Here is a 24,941-nt window from a genome sequence, read left to right as displayed (position 1 = left end):
ATAAAGAAAATCTGCAATAATGAAAGGGCTTAAATGAAATTTTGCACTTTAATTGAGACTGAAAGCAAACTACCATTTTCCATTGTTATTCTTTTTCAATGTGGTTTTCCTTTATGCACATTATGACCCTTGTCATAAATAAGCCAAGCTGCTATGTATTGTACAATAATAAATACATACATTACTTGTTTTTCATCGTTACCATAGGGCAAATTCAAACAAATGATAGTCATTTATTATCACTATCAAAAAAGTGTTGGGTATTTTAATAGAAAGGCAGTAGAATCGCGACAGAATGATATTCCTTCACATGAACACGCATCTCAGTTTTCCATTTTATGCTTATTACATTTGAACAAAAAATTTATCAAAGGAATATGAGCATGTTTTGGCAGTAACATACCATGTACTGCCAAGTGTTAAGATTGCTTTCAAGGAAAATTGAAAATTCAGTGATATTGAAAAAACAATTAAATTTGATGTGATCTTTCTCCAGACACTGAAAATGTGGTCCACAGGTTTATTCGCCCTGTGTTTGAACTGTACAGCACTTACAGCACAATAACTTCAGTAAATAAAGGTGAAGCTGTGGGTTGGACTTGTGCAAAAGCTTTAAAAAAATCTGCTGTTTCACAAAATAAAAATCATGAATAGTGGTCCAAACACAATGTTGAGCATTTATTTATCTGCAATTTTTAGGTTTTATGTGTTTTTGTTGCAAGCAACTGACAAGTATAAAATCAGTGGGGTCAAACTTGATTCCACGCATGTATGCCAGCTGAAAAAGATAATCAGCTGTATACATTTACACCTGTGCATTTTCTATAGAACACGGGTATTTATGAGTTATGAGTTACAGCCTTTAATTTACCAAAAATGGTGAAGGATTGAGCTGATGAAGAAATAAGCAACATAAGGACAACACTAGCATACACATAGCACCCTGGGAAAAATGTTCAATTTTTTCTGTCAACATTTTCAGGCCAGATTGAAGATACATTGATCTCTCATTAGAATGTTTTTTCATAAGTATTGACATTCTAAGAAAAATAACTGTTAGAACTAGTGTTTGGCAATACATTAAATATGCTAATTGTTAAAAGAGCCTGCAAAAAATATGTATAAAATTCTCAGGCAATAAACCTGAAGTTACTGTTTATTCCCTTTTTGAGGAGTCTTGATGTTTGGTGAACCAAATACATTGTGTATAAAAGATCAACCAACAACTAGTGTTGACAGGTGTATGTGTGTGTGTGTGAGGGCTGGTCTTATAAAATGTCTCATGTTACATACATCTTTAGTAGTAATGGCTTCTGGCATTGTACTTATTTCACAATGATAAAGTCCCAGGGCACGGTGGAGGGGCGGAGCCAGGCAAGTTCTGCTCACCCTCTCAGGACCTGTACTGTGTCACCTCTCATTGGTTATGATGACGGACGTGCCAATGTAGTGCGGGATTTCTCTGTGCATCTCTGGCGAGGAACTGGAGGCGGGGCTTTGGTTCTTGTAGAGGTAAGAGTTCACCTCCCCCCCTCTGTAGCTGTAGCTGTCTGTCAGGTGTCCCGCCAGTGTGTAGGGTGGGGCCTGGAAGGACCCGTGCTTGGCCAGGACGTGGTGAAAGTTCAGGGACACGTAGGGCGCCTGTCCCATTAACACCCTCTGCTCTTCCTCGCCGCCATGCTCCAGGGTCCGGAGCCCGCCTCCAGCCCCGCCCCCACGCTCCCCGTTACTGTCTGCCTGCTCCAGGCCGGGGTGCTCCGCCAGGTGGTGCGTGTACGAGGACTCCATCATGCAGAGCCTCCGCCTCTGCTCCAGCACCACCTGCATGGGCAGGTGCTGGCCGAGGCCGTGGAGGGGTCGTGGGTGGTCACAGCTAGCTTTGCTCAGGGCGGGGCTTCCCAGGGACCCTAGCAGGGGCTTTTCCCTGCAGCCCAGGGAGTCTTTGGGGTCTCGGATGAACTGCATCTTGCTGTCTTCCTTAGCGGCCTGTTGAGGAGCCTGCAGGCCGCCCTCTGTCTTGGTCTGGCCCACTGTGTTATGTTCGTAAGGCTCTTCCTTCAACCTGCTGTTAGGTCTGGGGGTTGAGCAGCTGGAAAATCCGTCATGCGCCAAATCGCCACTTGCGTACCTTCTGCTCGCTGCGGGTCCTGCAATCGGAAATGAAACGCTACGTTAAAAAGGGGCAAGCGTTCGGCTGGTGACGTCAGGTGGGGAAAAAATGGACTGAGCGATTCAGCAGATACCCCTCTTTTCCCCTCACAAGCAACTCGTGTACATAACCATAGAGAAAATGCACCTTTCACCAAGGGACTGTTGATGGAATTGAATAGAATAGCTATCCAACAATAAGGATAATTTCTTACCCATACCTACAGTATAAGCCTTTTCTCTTCTTCAGCCCATCACTTGTCATCACCCATCCCTCATTCTAAACCCACTGTCATTCTCTAAAGGCAGTGTGCTGGTATACACTAGGCTTTAACATCACATGTTATGTTTTGATGTACACTTTTTTTAGGCCCTCATTCAGTTGAATTTATTTGTAGGCCATATGTAAGGAAACAATGTTGAACACTGGCCTAAAAGAGTTTCACAGCATTTTTAGACTCACCCTGAGCAGTGACTCATAGCACAATTCTAAGAGATACTTAATACAAGCTTAATAAGCATGACTAACTGTTGACCTTATCTGCACAGGATAAGCATGATACACTTAACTCCTTGACTGTCTGGCTTGACATGGACACACGGTAGTGGTGAGAACAGCACACCAAGGCCATACAGAGTTATGTGTCATTGTTCACTGGGTAGTCATATGGCATACTATAGCATGTTTGAGCTTAGAGCTTTAGTTATTTTTAAAAACATTGGGTTAGGTAAAAGACTACACACCGGAAGAGTGCTGGGCACAACTTAACATATCAATGTTAAGATCAAATTTCACATTTCATTTTTTTCCCCACAAGTCAACTTGCCTCCTCTAAGACAGAGAGGGGGACACAGTTTCTGTCATAGAAAGTAATGGCATTTCAAACACACCCATGATTTCAAAAGGAACGACAATGTATGCTCCAAATTTTTATGTTCACCCCGGACGAGCCCCACCCAGTAGGGCGCAGGCGCTGCAGCGTGGTACCTGAGAACGTGGCGGTGCAGGGCAGAGGGGAGGTGCTCTGGGCGTGGCCGTGCAGGGCCTTGGCGGGGCGGGCGGAGCAGGGGCTGGCGCAGCTCCAGCGGCCTTCGCCCCGGGCCTGCAGGGAGCTGAGCAGCTGGCGCGCGGCCTGGCACGGCGAGCCCTGGGGCGGCCGGAGCTTCCTGCCCGCCAGCGTGGGGGGGTCGGCGGGGAAGTGCCCGTATGGGAAGGGGAAGGACAGCCCGTAAGGAACCTCGCACAGGACCTCGCCCCCCTCGGGCACACCGCTTGCCTCCTGGCAGGGAGTCAGACCGAACGGTGGGCTCTCTTTCCAGGTCCCTGCCTGCGAGGCGCAGTCCATTTTGTCTGGATTAAAGGTGCTGTTTGGCTGGAGGAACAGTGGAACAGAGAGGGGAGAACAGAACAGGTAATTATTTACGCGGACTAGCATATTGTTAAGGTAAGCAGTGGTTTAATCAGGGGCCTTAAACTCCAGACCTGGAGGACCACAATCTGCTGGTTTTTGTGATTTCCTTTCAATTTCCAGCCAATTAAGGCCTTGGAAACAAGGTGTGCAGACTCTTTGGCCAATCAATGACTTAAAATAAACACTGCAGCAACACAAAAATGAGCAGACACAGTAGCTCCAGGATTTCAGTGTGAGATCCTTGGGTAAAATAGTCCCAAAATCATCACACAAAACACAAAACAAGAATTATTTTTGTATCTTGCACTGGTGTCTCCAACAATGAAAACATGCCCAGCATGCTACATTTTGTCAGGGGAACTGACAGTGTAACATTTTGTTTAGAGTTTGTTTTCCTGATTACAGTCTGTGCCTGAATATGAGGTCTTACCTGGGGGTAAGGGGCCATTTTGGGTTTGGTTTTGATCTTGACTGCTTTGGGTTTGAGTTGTTTGCGGGAGTCCTGAGAGGAAGTGAGTGTGGTCTTGAAGGCGAGGCCAGGCTTGGCAGTTCTGGTCTGGTCTTGAGAGAGCTGCAGGTCTTTGTACTCAATCTCCCTGTGGGAACACAGAACAGCTTGTTTTAGCATCACAGCCAGGGTCCTCTGACAGTACCGGGACGCCCAATGGCTGGCAGCACACAGCGCAGCTTGTTTTAGCATTACACACTACAGAAAGCATGTGAGAGCTAGAGCAGTCACTGCACACAGCCCAGATTGTTGCATTACATACCATAGAAAGCACAAGAGACCTTGAGCTCCTACAAGCAGTAAGTATACTGCAAAGTTGAGTAGAGTGACCATGACACCACAACATGGGTGATTATCAGTATTGCACACCATAAAACTTGTAGACCTTGTAATTGCAACAAGCCCACAGCATGGCCTGAAACATCACAGAAAACATGCAAGACAACAAGATTCTGGTTTCAGTGGAACAAAAACACAGCTTGTATCAGAGCTGCTAGTTGCACTGAACCCACAGCATAACTTGTACCAGCATTGCACACCATACAATCAGTGAGACCTAGATTTGCACATTTGTAGTTAGTATGCGGCACAACGTATATCAGCATTCCAGCATTCTCTGCACTGAGAATGGCGCATTACCCACCATAGAAATTATGAGAGCAGTGCAGATGCGGCCAGCAGATTGATTGTGGCAGGGGAAGAGGCTTTGAACAGGATTTGGGGGTGCACGCATGCATGCTAGGGATCACATCAGAGGGGGCTGGCACTCACGTCAGGACATAGTTGACGCTGACGATGCAGTGGGGGCGCGAGGAGCGGCTGTTGTGCACGATGGTGGCGTAGCTCTGCACCCACACCCAGCCCCCGTGCTTGGACAGCAGCCGGTAGTACTTTGTGGTGACCTGGCCTTTCACAAGCACTGCAAGAACAGAGCAGGAGAGAACCTGTTCACACCCGTCTCCAACAGCGCATAGCCGTCCCTACAACCTCACCTCAGAAAGCTGAGCTAAAGAATAAGAATGCTGTTCTGCCACTTAAAAAAAATATATTGTTACTGATATTAAGAAGAGACAGTCCATCCTGATTTTGTATTATTCAGACAGGTAGAAAGCTGAGATGGACAGATAGAGTGAAGGGATGACAGCAGAGAAGGCGCCATAGCAGGGATCAAACCCCCACCCACGCAGGGGAACATGGCTGCCATACAGACTGCGCCTTGTGCTTTGTTGGTGTAACCTTTTAAAATGGTGTTCATTTCTGTGTCACAAAGGAAATAGTCAGTGTCCAGGTTTACTGAGGTAGCTTGTCATTTAAGTACCAGAGAATTTTTTTTTTCAATAAATCAACAGAACTTCACTGACACTAAATTCAATAAAGGCTTTTGGTGCAACCAAAGTATATTTGTAATTCAAATAACCAAGCTTATTGAGAACTGCCGTGCCTACAGGCACCACAGTGCATGTTATCTTGGGAATATATTAAATAATAAAAAGGAGTGCTTTGAATTGACTGATTAGTATGGAACCCTTTGCTTTCATTTTAAGCATGACCCCAGTCCTGACCCACAGCATCTCAGAAACTGAGGGTGTTTAGCATAAATCTCATACTGTGATTGCAACTCATAATTTATGGAGCCATCCCAGGCTTTCTGCAGACAAAAACAAGGGACAGTGCACATTTAACTGGTCATCTCTATAAGCGTTAAACATCAATGCTTGCATTTTACAACAACAATAAAGGAAACTTCTTCAAACTTCATTTTGGTTTCCATAGTAGAGAAACATTGGTCATTGTAGTGAACTGATTCTGGTGACCCCTGGGGATTCTGGGAAGACTCACACAGGTGATGGGCATATCTTAGGTGGAACACATCACAGCCGTGGACATGATGATACAGGGTCTTCTCTATTAGATCCTGTGGCTCGTAACCTGTCAGCTCAGCCACCCTGTGACACACAAGGGGAGGAGAGTAGGAAGAACTGGGGCATGGCATGTGAAAACACATCTTACGCAACATTATCAATCCACCCAGTCCCAAAGTGACACATATATATTTAATATTATATATATTATAATTAATATTATAATTACTGTCTGTAAAGGTTAAATAAGTATTTTGCACTAATTACCCTAGTAATGAAGCATTCCATATCATTGATAAACATCTGGATGGGTGTCCCTTTTACTTACAAATAAAATGATTTGCAATTTTTTTCTCCTTACTTTGAATACCTAATTGCAGGCCTATCCCTTCACTTCAATGTATTCCATCAACCAAAGGAGATGTATGTAAGCATTTTCCCAATAAGACAGGGAATGCCCATTCTGATTCTCACCCTCCCTCTCTGGGCGACATTATTGGGGGGGGGGGAAGCATGCACCCAGTCCATATTATTTTGTTCCTTTTCTTGATCTTGCTGTCACAACAATATATGGCAAACAGTCTGCTAATGAGGACATACTTCCTGAAGCTAAGCTGGGTCTGAGGCCATCCCCCAAGACTACATTTGGGTCCACGCCTAATCTGTGCAGTTCACAGCATATGGAGCTAGTACACACTCACAATGGACAAATTTAGTAGACCCAAGCTTTGGAGGGGGTAATGTCACAATATGGGTGAGCTTACCGAGAGTCAAGGAAGATGAGCTTAAGGTCTAGGCTGGCGCGGAACATGAACATGTTGCTGTGCAGCTTGATCTCGGTGATGCCACTAGGGGGCAGTGAATGGCCCACTGCCACCAGCCCTACGATCTGGTAGCAGGAGTCATACAAAGCCATGTCCATGACGTACTGCCGGATCTTCAGGTACCCGCTGCAGTGGATAACCTGAGGACCAATACGAAGTTGGTTAAAGGTTGGACATATGTCATTTTAGATAGGGTGGCATAACTGGACCATCAATAGCTGCTGACAGACTAGTGTTAACCAACAGTGTGTCTAAGATCACCCACCACATTCACCAATAATCAACACTGGACCAACAGTTTGACATTTATATGGTACTACTTGGGTTGTCTTATCGTGGTCTTGTAGATGCATTCAGAGATGTACGTAAGCCTGTGAACATCTGGGACAGAAGGTGACCTCATGCTATAAAACTTCAGTAAGAGTGTGATTAATTCCCTTGGTTTGAGACCTCTGGTCTCTGGCCCACAGATTTAATTGTGTAGCTAGTTGGACACTGTGACCAGTAAGGGCTGTGATTTGAAATCATCAGTGGGCCTCTCCCTATTACTCATTGTTGGTACAGTTGCACACTGCTATACATAGTTTAGGCCAACTGCATTTTGCATATTGGGTCATTGGGTATCTTTCACATCAGTGTTGACCCAGCATACCTATCACGTGCAGCCCAGGACAGAGTGGACTCCGCCTTCTCTGTCCTTTGAGCCCAAGACTGATGTGTGTTTCAGCGTTAATGGGAACCTGTCTCGCGGTATTTATCTTTCTCACTTCCTGTTTACTTGGCATTCAGTAACACTGCTGAGCAAGGAATGATTTATCCTCTACTTAGCATAATGGGTTGCTTATTGCTTATGCCTGGAAAGAGTGTGAGGTTTTCACACGGCCTTACAATGGTTACTCCTTGTGCTTCCATTGTCTAACAACCAAAAGGTGAACACATTTGATAAAGGTGGCCTTCTTTTCCATTTCAGACATTTTAGTGCCTCTGTTTTTTATTCCATTACTCTCCTTACGTATACATACAGTATTGCATAGCATGAACAAATATAGTGTTACAAACAGATTTTAAAAAACACATTTAAAATGGCACAGTGAATAAATTAATTTAGTTACGGATCCAAGGCCTCTTCACCCGATTGGATACGGCGCGTGTGACCAAACTCCTCCCCCCCACCCCGCTCCCTCTCACCTTGTAGCCCCCGCATGTGAGTCCGGCGTTCCGCTTGGCCAGCACGCACTTCATCCTCAGGAAGAAGGACCGCTCCATCTCGTACTCTGCGGCGGCCCAGAGGCACGTGCGGGAACGCGGGAAAGCAGCGGTAATAACGTTAGAAATGTGAGCGTCAACAAAGCGTAAGCCGCGGCGCCCTCGCGGCACTGAGATGACACCGGGCCGCGTTAATGCGGTTTGCTCAGGGGCATCGGCGTTTCCATGGAGCAGCCCGGCCCGAGCGCTCAGCGTGTAGATTTCAGAGTAATCCAGTCGGGGTGCTGTGTCTTATTAAATTCCACAGGAGGATAGCACTTGAGCTCGTGAGAGCTGTTGACAGGTAATGCCACACACTGTGCCTTCAAAAACAATAATGACAATGCGCCTACCTTTGGATATGAAGAAAAGAAACTTCGCTTTTTTTCCTCATGCTCCTGTGCTACATTATTCTATTTCATGTATTGAGCAGAATGAATTTTTGAACAAAGGACATCTTTTGTGTGCCTAACACCGCCCATTTCCTCTCCTCCCGTCCCTCCCCATCATTTCCTGATATGTTCAGCTGCACTCACCTAAATTCCTTTTTTCCAACAAAGAGAACCAAAATATCTTCAGCTCTGAGGTACTGCATTGGTTTTGTGCATAATTACAATGGGTCAGCAGTGTGGCACATCATACCTATTAAATCTACTGGTCACGCTTAACTGTTGGACCAGCCGCTAAGCCCAAACTGCTTCAGCAGGGCTCCAGTCATTAAAATGGGTAATGTGTGAAATTTGAGCTATTTAACTAACCCAGAAATAAAATACTTCAATAGAAAATTCAAAGCAGAAAAGGGCAACAAGCCACCTGCTGATAGGCCAGAAGAAGAGGGTGAGTAATGAGAAAACGTAGTTAAAATCTATTTTAAAGATACACATTTATTAATACTCCTAATTAGAAAATGGCTCCTTGATTGTACTCAGGGATTAAGCATATGTGATTTAAAATGGGCAGTGCTGATTGGCTGCTGGCTGTACCTTGCAGGAAGTGGGGATGGAGGGGCTGATGGGCCGTCAGCACTGCTGTCATCTCGTCATGGTCTGATGGGTGGATATACTCAAAGATGCTGTTCCCAGTCAGTTCCACCTGACACAAGTACAGATACGGGCATTGAAGTGCAAGTTGTACAAATGTAATAAGTCTGATATAGTATGAAGTCTAGAAGGGAATATCTTTTTTCATTAAATGTGTGATGAAGTATGATCAAGAGACATATGCAGAGAAGAGATCCAGGACCAGTTGAATGTAGTTCCATTTTAATCATTCAGATGCCATGTTTTGTTCCATAGTTTCTTTTTTCATTCACCAAACCAGGTGGCCTGAGCTCTAGAACTGAGAAGATTAGTGTGAGAGGAGCTTAAACAAAAACATTCTTATATTCTGATGGTCATTTAAGCCCTGCATTGTCAGGAAAAGGCAGACTTTTTGTGACTTTTTGTGATATTGTGTAATTTCTTAGGTTGACATCACTTTGGAGAAAGTCTATTGTGCAGGGACGATGCATGTGTGTGTGCGCGTGTGAGTGTGCGCGCAAGCCTGCCTGTGTATGAGTATGTGCACGTTCATGCCTATGTGTGGGAACAAATCTCCCACCGACTGCTGAAATCGATCTCTGCAGCTCATTCAACAGGGAAGTTGCGTTTTTACAGCAGATGCAAAGGAGCCTGGTGTCGGGGAACAGAGAGGTTACATTTTTGTATTTTTTTTTTAAGGGGGAGGAATTTGCATGTGAAAACAAAACAATGCTTCTCCCTCTGGCCGGTTACACTTTGATCTATTTTTCCTTCCAAATTTGTGAGTCGGATCAGACACCAATGTGGGTCGCTGCTCCTCACTTCAAGTACAAATTGGTTTCTTCACAGCGTCAGTCCTGTGGATTAATCCCAGCTTTGTAGTTAAAGGGCATTGTGGTGACGGGAACTGCTGCGCTTTGGGGGTATGTAAAGTGCCTCAGAATCACTGCTGGGTAATGCACTGGGGAGAATAGCATGCGTGCGATCTGCTTGATGGCTATAGTCACATGAGCAGCGGCTAAAAGCAATGCAGACCATCCCTAACAGATGTACTCTTACTTTCACCTGTGAGGTCACTCTATTTTGTTAACCTCCCTCCCAACGAACTTTGTGTGTTGTGACAGGAAATCTTCCAAAAGTGAGGAATGCTCACTTTGTCGAAAAATTGAAAGGTATTTTGTAAAACATGCCATGAGTTTGAGATGCTGTTCACACCCATGTCTTTTCTCACATGTAAAATGGTACTGAGCTGAGCAGGGCCTAAGCACACAGTAAACCACAGAGTTGCATTTGAATGTCTCGGCTGACACAGGTGTTCCTGTCACGAGTGCATTGCCAAGGCTGGGGTATTTGCATACGGTTACACGTGCACCGTCCCGGTGGCAGATGCTGTTTTGAGGACGTGCCTCTCACGGGGGAAAATGAGAGGCAATCCCTCTTGCTGCCTGACGACACCTTTAAGCACCTCATTGAGAGCCGTCTGTGAGCCACACCTGTCAGTTTGAGTCTACCGGAGTTTGCTCAGGTGACACATTAAAGGGGTCTGGAGCTCCACTCATCAAGGCCACTGTTCCCCTTTTCTCTCTGAATACATCATCTTTACGTCCACATGTCTGGCTCGCTTTCTTTGTGGCGTGAGAAAATAGGACTAATGCCAGCCAGTCTGTAATCGGTTTGTGCACCTTTGTGCGCCAGTATTCTCAATTCATTTGCAAACTGCCAAATGTGCTGTGGTGGGTAAGCATGGACATAAATAACATTTGTTTGAATTTGATGCTCAAAGTCACCTGGTAAACAGAGGCGTTGATATATGATAAAGCATGCGTCAAAGAATACAGTCAAACAGCTCAGGGAAGTGTCCTTCCTCTGGCTGTTTGCTCTTCACCTTCTCTCATGTTCCCTGCTGTTCACGGCCATCTTTGAATGATTATTTGTTTATGTGATCGCATCAGGTGGAAACAGTGCTACACTGACAGAGCCTGCACATGGCTCTTCAGCCCTATAGCTCTTTTTGGCAGGCTGAACGCTGCGGCTGCTCTAGTGAAGGTTTGTGTTAGCCAATCAGCAGATGTGCTCGGAGCTGGATCTGTCCATTCCTTTCATCAGGTTACAGACAACACAGGAGGTCATATCAATCACCACCACTGCGCCAGGCTGGGTAAAGGCACTAGGGCATCCAGCAGAGAAATGGGAATTTGAAAGACAGCAAGTTCATAGAGGAAAATGAACATGTCCATGTCTCTCAGGGTTGCCATACCAGTATTACATCTATGTGCACATTCCCCTTTGGTATCCCTTGTAACATTATCAAAGGCTTCTCCCATATGATATATGAAGGTTTCAGAATTATATGGGTTACCATTGTCAGAAATATTTTTCTGCAGCATATGATTAGTCATATATGCAGTAATCAGAATTTGGGACCTGGAATTTTCTAACAAGGTAATAAAATTAAAATTAATGCTCTAAACAGAAAGATCTTAAATCTTATTAAAAAAACATTCAGGTTATTTATTTTTTAACAGTAAAAATATATTATTAATTACCACTAACTAATAAAATTCCTTTGCACAGGGGGTCATCCATCCACTTCCAACTATCCTTATACATCAAGAAAAATGGATATAAGACAATGGCCGAGGAGCCCAAGGCATTCGCCTGAGGTACAAAATTGAACCAAAAGAAATATTTCATAAGATACAAAACTGGTTATGTTGCCTTAAGTAGCCCATAAATACAGTATATTCCCCCATTGAAAACTCTGGATTCAAATTAAATCAATTAAATCAAGACAGAGCTAGTGGACTGACAAGCTCCTTAAATGCTTTTTTGTGAACAGATGCTCCTGAAAATCATCAAAAAATGTCATCAATTATTAGGATCACAATGATCTCTTTCTGAAAGCAAAAGAACAAGCAGGGGTGCCACAAAAGATTTTGGGTCCCATAAAAAGATCTCACATTGCACCCCACCACCCCAGACAACCGCATTCCTGCACAATTACAGCACCATTTTGAGGGCCCCTGTCACTCAGGGCCCTTGGAACCATCCCAACTCAACAGACACCCTCCACCCCCATACAGCGCCACTGGGAGCAAGCATTTGTGAATTTGGAGACATTCCAATAGACTTTCCCAGAGAGATTCTCCTTTCTGTTCACGTTTGCAAACAAAATGTGGTCAATGACCCCAAAGAGAAATGTTACAATTGAACGAAGATACAGTACACCTCCCTCCAGAGGACAGACAGTTAATCTCTTAACCCCGCTGTTCTCCGACGGTGCCTGCACACACCTCCATTCTAACCACTGACAATACAGAAACAACAAAGAGAGTTATTTTCTGTATGAGTCTCTTTCTTTCAGGAACAGGGCAGAATTCATGCAACTGATACCTCTGGCTTAGCTAAATCCCCAGTCAGTGTAGGTGGCACCCTGCCAGTAAGAGGTGGCACCTGGGGCTGGCACTAACACAAGTAAGACAGCTTTCAGTCTGTTGCCTTCTGTACCAATACACTGGTGGAGCAATCCCTTCTACCTGTAGCACAAGACCATGGCCAGGGAATATGCAATATCCACCTGCTTGAGTACATTTTTACGTCATAGATCATAACTTTCTGAAATGAAAACGTGTGAGCTTTTTGGGGTGCCAGCAAATTGGTGAAGTGCGCTGTGCCAGCCATTGAAAGTTGCAAGCCACCTTCATTGAAACGCATGAGATTTTTGGAGCTGGGTGTGCAAGTGTGAGATTGCTCGTCAACACTTGTCTCAAGCCACGTCCTCTGGCAGCTGCTCTGGGCAGCATTGTACATGTTGTCTATCGTGATGTCAGTTCACAGCGTGAGACAGTAGGGGTTTCCGATTTTTGCAAACAGCAGAAGCTTCCGGCAGGAACACAAAAGGTAGCCGATAACGTCAAAGCTGTGAAATCGGTTCCATTGCCAACACCTTTCTCTTGCCCCCAGCTTATCTGTGTCAGTAAACCTCTGGACAACCTTTACTTTGCATTGTCTACTCTGTTTTACATGTTGAATAAATGTTTAAATTTGGATAGCTGGTCCAGGTGTTCCTAACATGACCTTGGTTTGAGCGAGGACTCCAAATACTACAGAAGCACATACAGGAGAACAAAGACCCCCCAAGACACACAAATCCTACCGGACTGTTCCTCCGAGTCTACAGACTAGCGACCCCAGGCTTTATTTACATCTGTTAGGCCTTCATAAATGTACATGTTTTGACTGTGGTATATTTTATTTTATGACTGCACTGTTTACTATGGGATTGTACATTGTTTAGAAAACAACTGTTTCTGTTTATTTAGACTTTAGTACATATCTTTCAGTACATATGGTAGTTGATGTAAGCCGGTTATGATAAGGGCATTTGCTAAACAAAATTAAAAATAAAATAAATTTAACAGGCAAAATTTCGGCACACTCACCTGTGATAACCCCAGGTGAACGGAGGCTGTCTCTGAGATGTACATGATTTTTCCATCCGAGGCAACAACAAACACAAAGCCGTCCAGAGTCTTAAACACGCACAAACACACACATGCACGCACACACACACACACACACACACCATGATTATTAAAGAACCTGGATGCAGCCCATTTCTCCAAAACAAACAGTGAATGGAAAATGAACTGTAAGTTCAGAGACACAGGGCTATTTGCTGCTGCTCTACGTTTTGCTCATAATGTGTTTTTATATTCACTTAGCATTACAAGTCATTGCATTGTTTATCTGCAACACACAGTGTGCTATCAACTGAAAGAATAATAAAATTAAAATAAATCTGTTCATACATATAACCTCTTGTACAAAACCGAAAACTGAAATAATCCCAGAAAGTGAACTATCTTTTATTATGAGGAAAAATGTTGGTTGAATCCAAGCTGTTAGGCTGGAAGAGGTAAAATGTACATAAAACAGTCCTGTACTTATATTTAAATAATGTTTATATTATGTCACACCCTTGGATGTGTTTAAATATCTATGCACTGGAATGAATGTCCTGATCTGCAGTGACCAGGTTGTGTGCTCACCTGAAGCAGGTGGGATCCTAGTTCCTTGGCCATGTTGTCCAGCGGGCTGATTCGTGAGGGATGCCCCCATGCCTCTCCCAGCCCTGTGAACAGTACAAAGAGGAAGACCTTGAGCCCTTTCTCCACGCCCATGGGGGACAAGAAGTGAAGACTGAAGTCTGATGCAGGCCTCGCCAAACCCCTGAGGTGCTCCTATTGAGTCACTATGTTCAGTCACATACATCTGGTCTGATCAGCTACACAGTCTTCCTGATTTCTTATCCATGCTATTGAGAATTCTGGACAGCCACTGCCACAGCGGGCCCTGCCACTGGTCCTGATTTTACTGGCTACACTCACCTTGAAAGCCCATTTCTACTGGATTGGTCTTTGTGGGGGGAAATTAAGAAAATGTAGAGAACATTTGGAAATAATTGCCTGCTCACAATTCATTTGCATAGCAGATGTCGAACTTCCCTGCTCAGTTATTTTTCTGAGAAAAATTTTGTTTTTTTTCCACTCCCCACCTGGCTTCCTCTTCTGTGACTGGCCCTGCCCTGCGCAGAATACACCTAATTCATTGATGGGATTTCACGCCTTGCCAACAAAATCATTTCAGCATCTTTGGCACTGGCACAGTTCATCTGTAAAGGCACACACAGCACTGTTGACACAATGCCTTCAGCTCCATTTTATCCAGTGGCTTGGAGCCAGCTTCAACAGCTGAAGTGAGTGCTTTAATGGTACCCATGTTGTTTTAGGGGTAGTCACTCAGGCTTTTTGGAGCTAGCTTCTTTGGCCAACACAGAGAGCCAGCCATGTATGTTCACATACACACAGGACATCCCTAACTTATTCCTGTCCCAAAGTGAACTGAAGTGAAGTGAAGTGAAATATAAAATAAAAATGTTTGTTCGTACATGTATGTGTATATGCATGTGTGTTTGTGTGTGCATGCATATGTGTGTGTGTGTGTGTGTGTGTGTGTATGAGCATGCTGCATTTGTGTTGTGACAGTTATCATTATCTGATCTAGACTGGTAAGTTTAAGTGAGTCTGGAAGGTATATTATACAGGTACATATTCTGAAATTCAGATGGCTATGAAACAGTAATGAAAATGTATTTTAGCCAAATTTTGGCAGAAAATGACTGGGATTAAAGCACAATTATGTGTTTAATTATGATAAAAATGTGCACAAAAATGTTTCATATGGAGGTATAATGAAGGCTTTCATTACTGCTCACCAAAATCTGGTATTAGGGCCAATAAATTATTCCACAACAGCAATTGTTATTTAATTAAATACATTTTCTTACTTTTTTATCATCATTATTTGCTCGTTTTAATAAGTCCTAAATTCTTAATGTTGTGTGACTAATGGGTAAAATTAACACTAGCCTGGGTCTGGGCCATAGACATCAGAAATTGAAGACCGAGAGAATGTTTTATATAGTATTTTCCTTTCAGTCTTGTAGCACAGACTTAAAATGATCAATCTGTTCCTGCTTCATGACTTATAAGAAAAGCATTCCTCCAATTAATCAGGCATGCTTTCACTGGTTCTCATCAACCTCCAACCTGAGTCATTTACTTCTCTCTGCACCCTCTGAAAATGCCCCCTGTTGCAGTGAACAACAGATAAGTAGGTGTACAGGGTCCCCCTTTTCAGGCGGTTAGCACTGGACCAGGGATGATCATCTCCAGCCTTTGGGGACTTGTTTCCTGAAGGTTTAATAATATAGGAGCCACTGCACTAGCAGATGGCCACAACATGGTAGAGTTACACTTCCTGTTGTGCAACAGGATTGTTCCTACAGGCAACTCCATATATGACTTAAACTGAAGTGAACGACTTCATTTCTACACTTTTCTTGAATGTGGGGTCCCAGTACAGGAGAAAAGAAATATATAATTTTTAAGATTACTCTACAGCCATTTTGTGCACAAGACAAATAATGACAATGTTGTCAAAGTAAAATGAAGAGGCTATTTTCAAAGATAAATCACAAACAAATGAAAAAGTCCAAGAAGGAATAAAACCATGTTTTGCTCATGAAAAATGTAAAAATTGTTTTTAAAACTACAGGCAAAGACACTTTCAGTCAGTCTGTACACCTCTTAATACACAATATTGTTGTGAAAGGAGCAAACCAATTTCAGCTCCTCAAACTTATCACTTTACACTTTGATTGAAGCACCCCCTTCATGGTCACAACTGTCACAGACCGTTTCTCTCTACAATCATGAAGTGGCCTTTAAATTATTTTTCATTGGAGTGATTTGTCTCATCAATGTAGAATTTAATGCGAGGCTCCCTCTATGTCTGCTGTTTCTTAGACTCAGACGCCACGTGGGTATACATTTGCTAAGCCAGAAAATAGTCAGATATTTGGCATGATGTTCAGGTCTGTATAAATCACTGTGATTACACTATTCACTGTCATAATAGCGGAAAAATCTGTTCTTCACTTATTTAATACCCAACGCGTGCCGCCAGATTTCGAGAACGTATCGTCCTGTATAATACTGCCTTAAATTACGAAGCAGCTACAGATGGCAAATGAAAACAAAAACAAAACCGTTCGTTTTAAGTAATCCTTACCTCTTATAAGCAATATGAAAACGCCTTAGTTTTCAACAATCTGTTGAGTTATAGCCAAGTATTCTTTGTGATTTTTAATATAGCATATTTTGGTATTTTATCCTTGCTTTCATTTAGGCTAAGCACACTCAATGCCTATCGTCTAGGATTAGGGTACGCACTTGAAAAATATTATTAATTTGTTAAGATTTTTGAAATTTAAATATTGAGGAGGAGTAATACGGTGGCAATGCTTTCAAGTAAAAATATTTTTAAAAATAATCGAGATATTGTAAGTATGTCTCATAACGTAAATTGTTTAGGCCTGCATCACACTTGGCCAGCATGATCGTGTTACAAACCATATAAGACCACTAATATTTCAGTTTTCTGCTATATCTCTTCAGCTTGTTGTTGGATGCTGTAAGCTATATGGAGCTATATGGTGCAGTGATTGATGCTTGATTATTCAAGGTTATATATATTTTTATCTGTAGTCTATTTCGCTATTGTTGTATATATCAGCAAAACAAATAGGCTAAATAAATAATGATAATTTGAAAAAAATTAATGAATAATAATAATAATAATAACAACAACAACAACAACAACAACAACAATAATAATAATAATAATAATAATAATAATAATAATAATGATAATAATAATAATAATAATACAATTCCCCGAAAAATAAAACGTCAGAAAATCAACTTGCTAACCGCATAGATGTGGACCTGTTTCATGCCCAGTAAAATGACCGGTGTTAATTCAACTCTGACGGTGCTAATTCAACTCTACCTGTTAAGAGTTGAATTAACATTGTTAGATTTGAATTAGCACAGGACATTTAAATGTGTAAATACCGCATGGATAAATGCCCCTGGGATCAAGCCTGCCATACGGATTTAATTATCGTAATTTAAAAAGTGTCATAACCTGCATCCTAATACGTGGAGCCTATAATTTATCATATAGACGGGTCAATGACAAGTTTTGTCAATGGGACCGACTCAGAAGTAGCACAAATAGGCCGAAAGCGTCTCTGTCCCATCTTCAGTTTACAAAACTTCAGTAGACTTACAAGTTAATGTTTTATCATGACGTTACTTTGTGGGGGAAGTACTACCCGATGTAGGCTATGCCTTATGGGCATGCTCTAAACAAGTGCGAGGACGACGGGACACGTTTTGCGCATTTAATACAGGCCTATTCATTAAACCATCACATTTTACGCCCTGATGGACAGACGAATTTCCGGAACACGAGGAATTTAACATAGGCTATTTATGTATGAAATGCAAAGGCTCATTTTACCATATTTGCCGTAGTAGATGGTGTGCAGTGGACTTAATTTAAGTCGACACGTAGGCCTGTTGAAATCGGACTACCTGTAAATATATTGCATTGGTCTGTAGCCTATTATTTTAAAAATAACGGATATTCAAAATATCACGCCAGTGTGTTGGAAGCAGACGAAAAGCTACAAGCAATGGTTTTTAAACGGAAATTTGTAGGCTAATCATACTATAATAGACTACCACACCATTCCATGCCCTTCGATGGAATGGTGTGGTAGATTTATTCGGATAATAGATACTGATCATCCTGACGCTCTCCGTATGAAATAGCCTATGCCTCGGCTAGTTTATTATGCCAAAATAGTTACACCTATCCGTCCATAAACAAAAGAGGAATCTGAAACTTTTTGACAAATGACAAATTTGTTGTAATGTTGGTAGCTTAATTATTTGTCTTCAGAGCAATTAATTATTCTGAATTAGGCTAGTGCAGGTTTGGTGTTTGTGATAAGCCGGTTGAGCAAGGAGAAAACATTGCGATTATAAATTAGACATTTTGAGGAGACGCTGAAATCGCGTCTTTCTCCACCATAAAACAGCGCAGATACAGATTTAGCGGACAGCATGTTCCTCATCAAGTAAGGTATTTCCAATTGCGTAGCCTCCATGATGTAAAGGCAGCGCCATGCTTTCATGATAACTGTTTGTGACATTCAAACAACTTTCACTTGCAGGCACTTGATCGAACGATGGGCAATCAAACATTTTTTGTAACAGAATATTAATGGAAGAACAGGAAAAGGTCACAGAAATGAAGTGTGATGTGCATTATTCGTGCGATTTGTAATGTATGAGGCAATAGACTGAACATGCTCCGCAGAATATACAGCTTTGGGAAATGGCTGTCTGCTGTAACAGGTTACAGGCTACTTTTACCACTCCAGACTGCACTACTGGTTGTCTGTTCTACTCCTTCTTGTTGTTCTTCTTCTTATTATTATTATTAATTTGTCAAAACGGGAACGATTTTGTCTAGATAGTTGTGTATTGTTTGTGTTTGTTAATGAAGTCAACAATAGGCCTATATCATGGGCAGTTGCACAAAATGGCCTTCGACATAGGAAATTAAACTTCACGACAACTCTTCAGCTACAACTAATATTGTATTGAAGCATAGTGGCTTACGTGGGTAGACCCTATGCCTGACCTCCGCTTCCACAAAGTGTCAGTTCAAATTAGCCTAATAGCCACGATTTGATTTTAAAAATCACATTGATTGCTGAAGAATTTGGGGATCAAAATTGAATTTAATTATATAATAGTCTGGATATTTCACTTCTTAATGTGAATCCCATTTGACACTGATGATCATTGTTCAAACATTTGTGGATATGTAGGTGCTGTACTTCTAAAAGGAAACGGAAGGCTATGTAGCCTAAGGAGCTAGATGATAACACGTCTTAGAGAACTGCCAGCATAACAGAAATATCCTTTCAATGCTGGTCTAGCCTTGAGCTGTTCCTATCTTTATGAACTGAATCTAATTTTACATCCAGCATGATAGCTATTACTTTTATTGCCTTTAAATGTTGCACGTTTATTTCATTTGTACTAGCTAATTATAATTTGTCTTTTAGTTAAAATACCTAATGCCTGAAAACTTAAATAAAAAGTTATTTGTGGGAGTCCTCTTACACATTATAAATGTAAAATTCAAATGGCACTTAATTATTTTGATTCATAGCCTAATGTTAGTTTACCCGATAAAATATTAGTAGCCTGGATACTATGTATGATTGTTTACTTCTTAAAATACACGGTGATATACAATAATAAGAATAAAAACATCGCCGAACACACGTTTTTCTCATGTGAATTCATCAATACAATAAAAATATGCAATTAATACATTTACTAAATCTCGCCCTTAATGTACTATAATTGAGTTTATTTCTAAAGTAGACAACACTTTTGACTATATATTGAGATAAATTAGAGAACCTGATAATTTTTCGGTCTCTATTTTGTCACTCTTGTGTCTACATTCTAAAGTCAACTAAACTAACTGAACATATTTTTATTTTATTTAGAGAAAGTAAAAAGTGTTTCGTTTTAAAAAAAAATATTATTTACAAAAATTAAGTCTTCAGTAGGGTGTATACCGTTCAGAATCAAAGGTAACGCAGGAAAAAGTGGAAGTGTAGGCTAGCCTACATGACATTATGAATAATGACAATTTTGGAAGAGGAAGGGAAATGTTTTCTTGGAACTTCATATAGTCAAATGTTCGATTTACTGTGGATAACTGATTTATAACAATGAATAACTGCAGTTGTATAATAAATAATAATTTTACATAATAATGTTCATTTCAATGTTCACATAAATGATTAAAAATGAGAGGGAAGCGCCTAGCTCGTGAAGGTGCAAAATTAGTAACTGTATTCGAGGAAAATAAATGCCTCAGAGAAACATATTCTTAAAAATGTTAAAAATATGCATGTAATATTGTACTCAGTAATTTTTGTGATCGCCCACAAATGTTCCATATGTATATAGTGAGGACATGTCTACTTCCAGTGACATAATTATAAAATTTTCATTATATTTATTTTTCCCCTCGGGCGGTGGAGTTTCTGTAAGTTAGCGACAATTGAACTTTTAAGAAGAAATTATAAGAACAACAACTCTCTAATGAAAATGCATGACAGCCTGTTCATAATTGTTGCATTCCATGCAATTGTAAATTACTCACCCTCGGGAAACACGGCCCTCATCTTCAGGTAACTGGTTGTTAGACGAATGATTGAAGCCTTGTCCAGCTGCGAGGTGATGGCTGAGGGCAATGGCAATAATTTCGCCAGTTCATAAAATTCTCCATTTTCCTTTTCCCGTCTCGTCTTCGCCGCATTCTTTGACTTTTCCTTCATCTCTGACTGATGCGAAATAATACCACTTGCATAACAAAGCGCCTTCTTTCTCGGCTCCAGAAACACCGATTTTTATATCACCTTATCTTTGAATTAGAAGACTAGAATATTCATCTGAGCGGGACATAGGTAATATTTTGTATATGTCAGTTGTAATTTTTGTACTCATTGAATGCTCACGGTCGTATGTGATTATTCGCATTACTGATCCTCTGAGTAGCCTACCCGATCCTTTGCCGCTGGGAACATATACGCCACTTCTAGGACATTGTAAGACCATTGTATTTTATTAAAAACCAGCGGGTCTTTAAGGGCAGAACCTGTTTAGCATAAAGTGATTATTTTGCAAACACGGGAATTTACTCTTCGAAAGTTAACTTTTCTTTTCTGCTATTATGTTCCACTCAACCATTCGAGAAAGACAATCGGAATTTACAGCGCGTGCGGGTTTCCATGTTGCATTGAAGTCAATTCATTATGATAGCGACCAGCTTTGGTCACCGCAGCCGATGGAGTATCTGTCAAGTCACCACAACAATGCTCGCCCAGTGTTTTATTTCGAACACGGAATTAGATCAAACAGTCTTAACAAAGGGTATACCCTATCTCCCTTATCTCGACTTCGGCATGTAGCCCATTCCAACAGTATTAAAAATGAAAGTGCATTTTTAAAATTCCGTCATTTAGGCTACCCTACAGGAAAACTGGATCGTATAAACTCAAGATGCAGGTTCCAGTGCATTAAGATTCTTGGTGCTCATACCCACTGAAGTATCCAATGCAAATATTGTCCTTTTGGCGTTAGCACATACACATTCCTCCGTGTATTGAAACTGTTGCGACTTTCGAAAGCGCCCATGATGTAGAAAATTCTGCTCTGATTTTCCAGATTTTTATGATTTCATAAATCTGCCAAGTTTCGCTAAATACCTTTATTCAACGCTGAAATAAAAAAAAAAATCCCCGATGATATAGCCTTAATAGATGAATAGTGAATATGTGCCCTTCAAGTACAAAAAAGCTCCTTGGTTTCACACACCCAACAGAAATTCATTCCAGAGTCTTGATCTCCTCACTTAAGCAGCATATTCACATGGCCATACATCTCTGGCCTGTTGTTATAGCCTTGAAGGCATGGAGTTCCTCCACTGTCAGTAACTGCACTCTCTTCGTTCAGCAACAGACCTTCAAGCCTGCATTGTTCGAGTCTGTAATCCTAAAAAATGGAATGATATTCTACACACCACCCGCTAATTCCTTTCGCAGAAGCGAAGGCGTACTGAGAGAAGGGAGGCGGCGCACTAGCGAGAAGGCTTGCTTCCAAACAGTTACGTCACAGTGTCGCTGCCGCTGTGGGTGAAGTAAGGTATGGCAGAGCAATCCATCTCCAAGGGTTTATCAATTTTACGCCTTTCAAGAATAGCTTGCATTTGCCTATCTGCTATTGCGCTTGTGTCAATGTAAAAAAATGCAAATGCAAATGCATGATATATATATATATATATATATATATATATATATATATATATATATATATATATGATAAACATTTGCCTATGTACTGCAGCGTTGAAAATATTTGTCTCTGAACAGTTTTGAACTGATGTGGATATGTGCAGCCTGATGAAAACTTCGGATAGTCTGGCATAGTCTATATTTTCCTTTCACATTACACGTTTTAATTCTGCTCAAGTATCACAAATCTCAAGTGTCACACATTTGCATTCATCTCTAATGTATCTTTCTCATATTTCCTACACACACATAACAGCAGTCAGGAAGCTGCAGTGGGCTATCTATTCTTAACAATTTTAGCATAATAATTGAACTAAAATTAACTAATCAGGAGAGATAAACGGGACACGTGCTTTGGTTGACGCTCCTCTTGTTTTGGTCTTACATAGCCTAATTAATCTGAATGGTCAATATTCACATTGATATTATGTAGCCCAAAATGCTCTTTACTTCTTTAATTGACAGTCATGTATACAATGTATCTGTATAGAGAGCCTGATCGAAATGTTTAAAATTGTATCGATGTCATACATCATTGGCCGTTTAGATGCAGTTCTAACTTTACTCTCATACATTAATCTACATCAGGAAATTAAGATATTGCTAGACATCACAGGATTGTACACGCATATGAATTCCGTGATTAATCTTTTGTTAATTCCTATAATTATGGTGATCACAGGAAATGTTTTCCGATGACTACATGGCCATATTACAGGGCAATAAAAACTGTCTCCAAATGAATAAAGACATCTTATATTTTCTTTCTTAATAAATATCTTCACTGCAAGTCAACCCGCGATGGGGTGTCATTTCAATTTATAAATGGAAATATGTATGAAGACATTGAACCTAATGATGACAGAACCTAATCATCAATCTAATCGATCTCATCGACGGATTACCAGGACATCTTTAAAAAACTAAAATGACGTTTAATTTCTACGCATAAATAATACATTAAATATATATATGTTATTTATTAATTCCAGCGGATGTATATGTGTGCATGCGAGTGCCTGTGTTAATATTAATATATAAGCTACATCAGTTAAATGCCAAAACCTCCTTAAGTATATATACAATAGATTATTTGTGTGTATTTAAACATTTACATCTCGACTTCCTTTTTTACGGCCATAAGTGGTATCCTATATTGCAATTTCTGAATAAATATTGTACAAAATTGCATTTAATTTTAATGGGTGAAATGTGTGTGCCATCATTTTTCGGGAAGAGCTATCAGAGACGAGCGGTACTCACTCCCTGGACTAGCTATTGGGCGCAGCATATAGCAATTTCTTTTCAGTTCAATCTGATTGAAATATGAAAAAACACGTTACAAGAAAAAATAAAAATAGGCTAAAATAAAAAATGTTATCAATAATAGGCCTACATTTAAATCCTAAATTACAATCATTTTGGCGAACGGTGAAAAGCTTTGTAACAGCCTAAATGTAATCACATTAACGAGATTAAATTAATTAAGAATAGAACGGACGCATTGTGCCCACAATGCCTTAATGGAAACCATAGGCACAGCAGTGCTTTAGCTGGGATTCTCTGTTAATCCGTATGGGCAACATGTAGGTCTATTAATAGCGTTGGTTAACGTTTGTGTGGTGAACAACATCTAAGGCTCTTTGAATTAGATATCAATACTGAATTAATTAATAATTGTTCTTTTATCAGGGAAGAGATATAAATAAAAATGTAATTCAAATGTTGTGAAAAATGATCTTGGCCTGTTCTCTTTAACCTTTTTTGTACCTTTAGAAACTTTATATATTATTATTTCTAAATTGCAAAATAGTAAGACATTTCACTCGTTAGAAGAACAGAAATAAATGATTGATGTCGATTCTTCTCATTTCTAATTTTCACAGTGCAGTAAACGCATATTATCTTCACATATTTAATATTAAGCTGCAAATAAGCGAAATTTTATGATTTTTATTGTAATCTACAGCGCATAGGCCACGGTCAACACAATTCGTTTTAATTGGTTGTTCTACGTTTTAATTAACAATGTCCCGGTGAACATAGTGACTTTTAAGTAAAAATGATAAAGTCACTCGGTTACATCTCTGGGCTCTATTGTAGTTTTAAAAAATAAATCATTCTTATAAAGATCCTCTGTGAAACACCTTTTTACAAATGCCCGGAAAATTAGTTTGCAAAGCGGTAGGTACTGAGACTTTCATATTTAAATTTAAAATCACGTGTATGGTTGTATCTGTTAAAAACATCATTTGTCCAATAGAAACCCTGTGTGAATCACCTATTTACAAAAGTCCAGAAAATGGCTCCTTGGCATTGATACGGAAAGGACAGTGCTGTCAGCAAGCACTAAGGCCATGGCTTCTCCTCACGCAATTATCTGAGGTCTTGGGAGGGAGATGGAGAATAGAGATAGCACAAAGTGAGCAGTAGGCCTACTCAGTCTCGCAGAGAGAATAGATGGGCACATACAGACGAACAAACGGAGAGAGAGAGAGAGAGAGAGAGAGAGAGAGAGAGAGAGATTAATTACTCTCGAAGCAGAGAGGTGTGACATGGATGC

General features: G+C 40.9%; 1 protein-coding gene across 1 annotated transcript; it reads right to left on the bottom strand.

Moving 5' to 3' along the window:
- Positions 1 to 29: 29 nt before the first annotated feature.
- Positions 30 to 22,121, bottom strand: sim2 (SIM bHLH transcription factor 2). The gene is made up of 11 exons (XM_064351212.1): positions 20,689 to 22,121; positions 14,070 to 14,152; positions 13,461 to 13,550; positions 8,983 to 9,091; positions 7,943 to 8,028; positions 6,695 to 6,894; positions 5,908 to 6,014; positions 4,840 to 4,987; positions 3,991 to 4,156; positions 3,137 to 3,521; positions 30 to 2,147 (listed from the first exon to the last, which is right to left on the bottom strand). Exons 1-11 carry the CDS (start codon positions 20,861 to 20,863, stop codon positions 1,411 to 1,413), a joined length of 2,286 nt encoding a protein of 761 aa, XP_064207282.1. The 5' UTR covers positions 20,864 to 22,121; the 3' UTR covers positions 30 to 1,410.
- Positions 22,122 to 24,941: the final 2,820 nt, after the last annotated feature.

The sequence above is a fragment of the Anguilla rostrata genome, chromosome 9 (assembly GCF_018555375.3).
Source record: "Anguilla rostrata isolate EN2019 chromosome 9, ASM1855537v3, whole genome shotgun sequence".
Taxonomy (NCBI): domain Eukaryota; kingdom Metazoa; phylum Chordata; class Actinopteri; order Anguilliformes; family Anguillidae; genus Anguilla; species Anguilla rostrata.
This window is presented reverse-complemented; position numbering and strand designations above follow the sequence as displayed.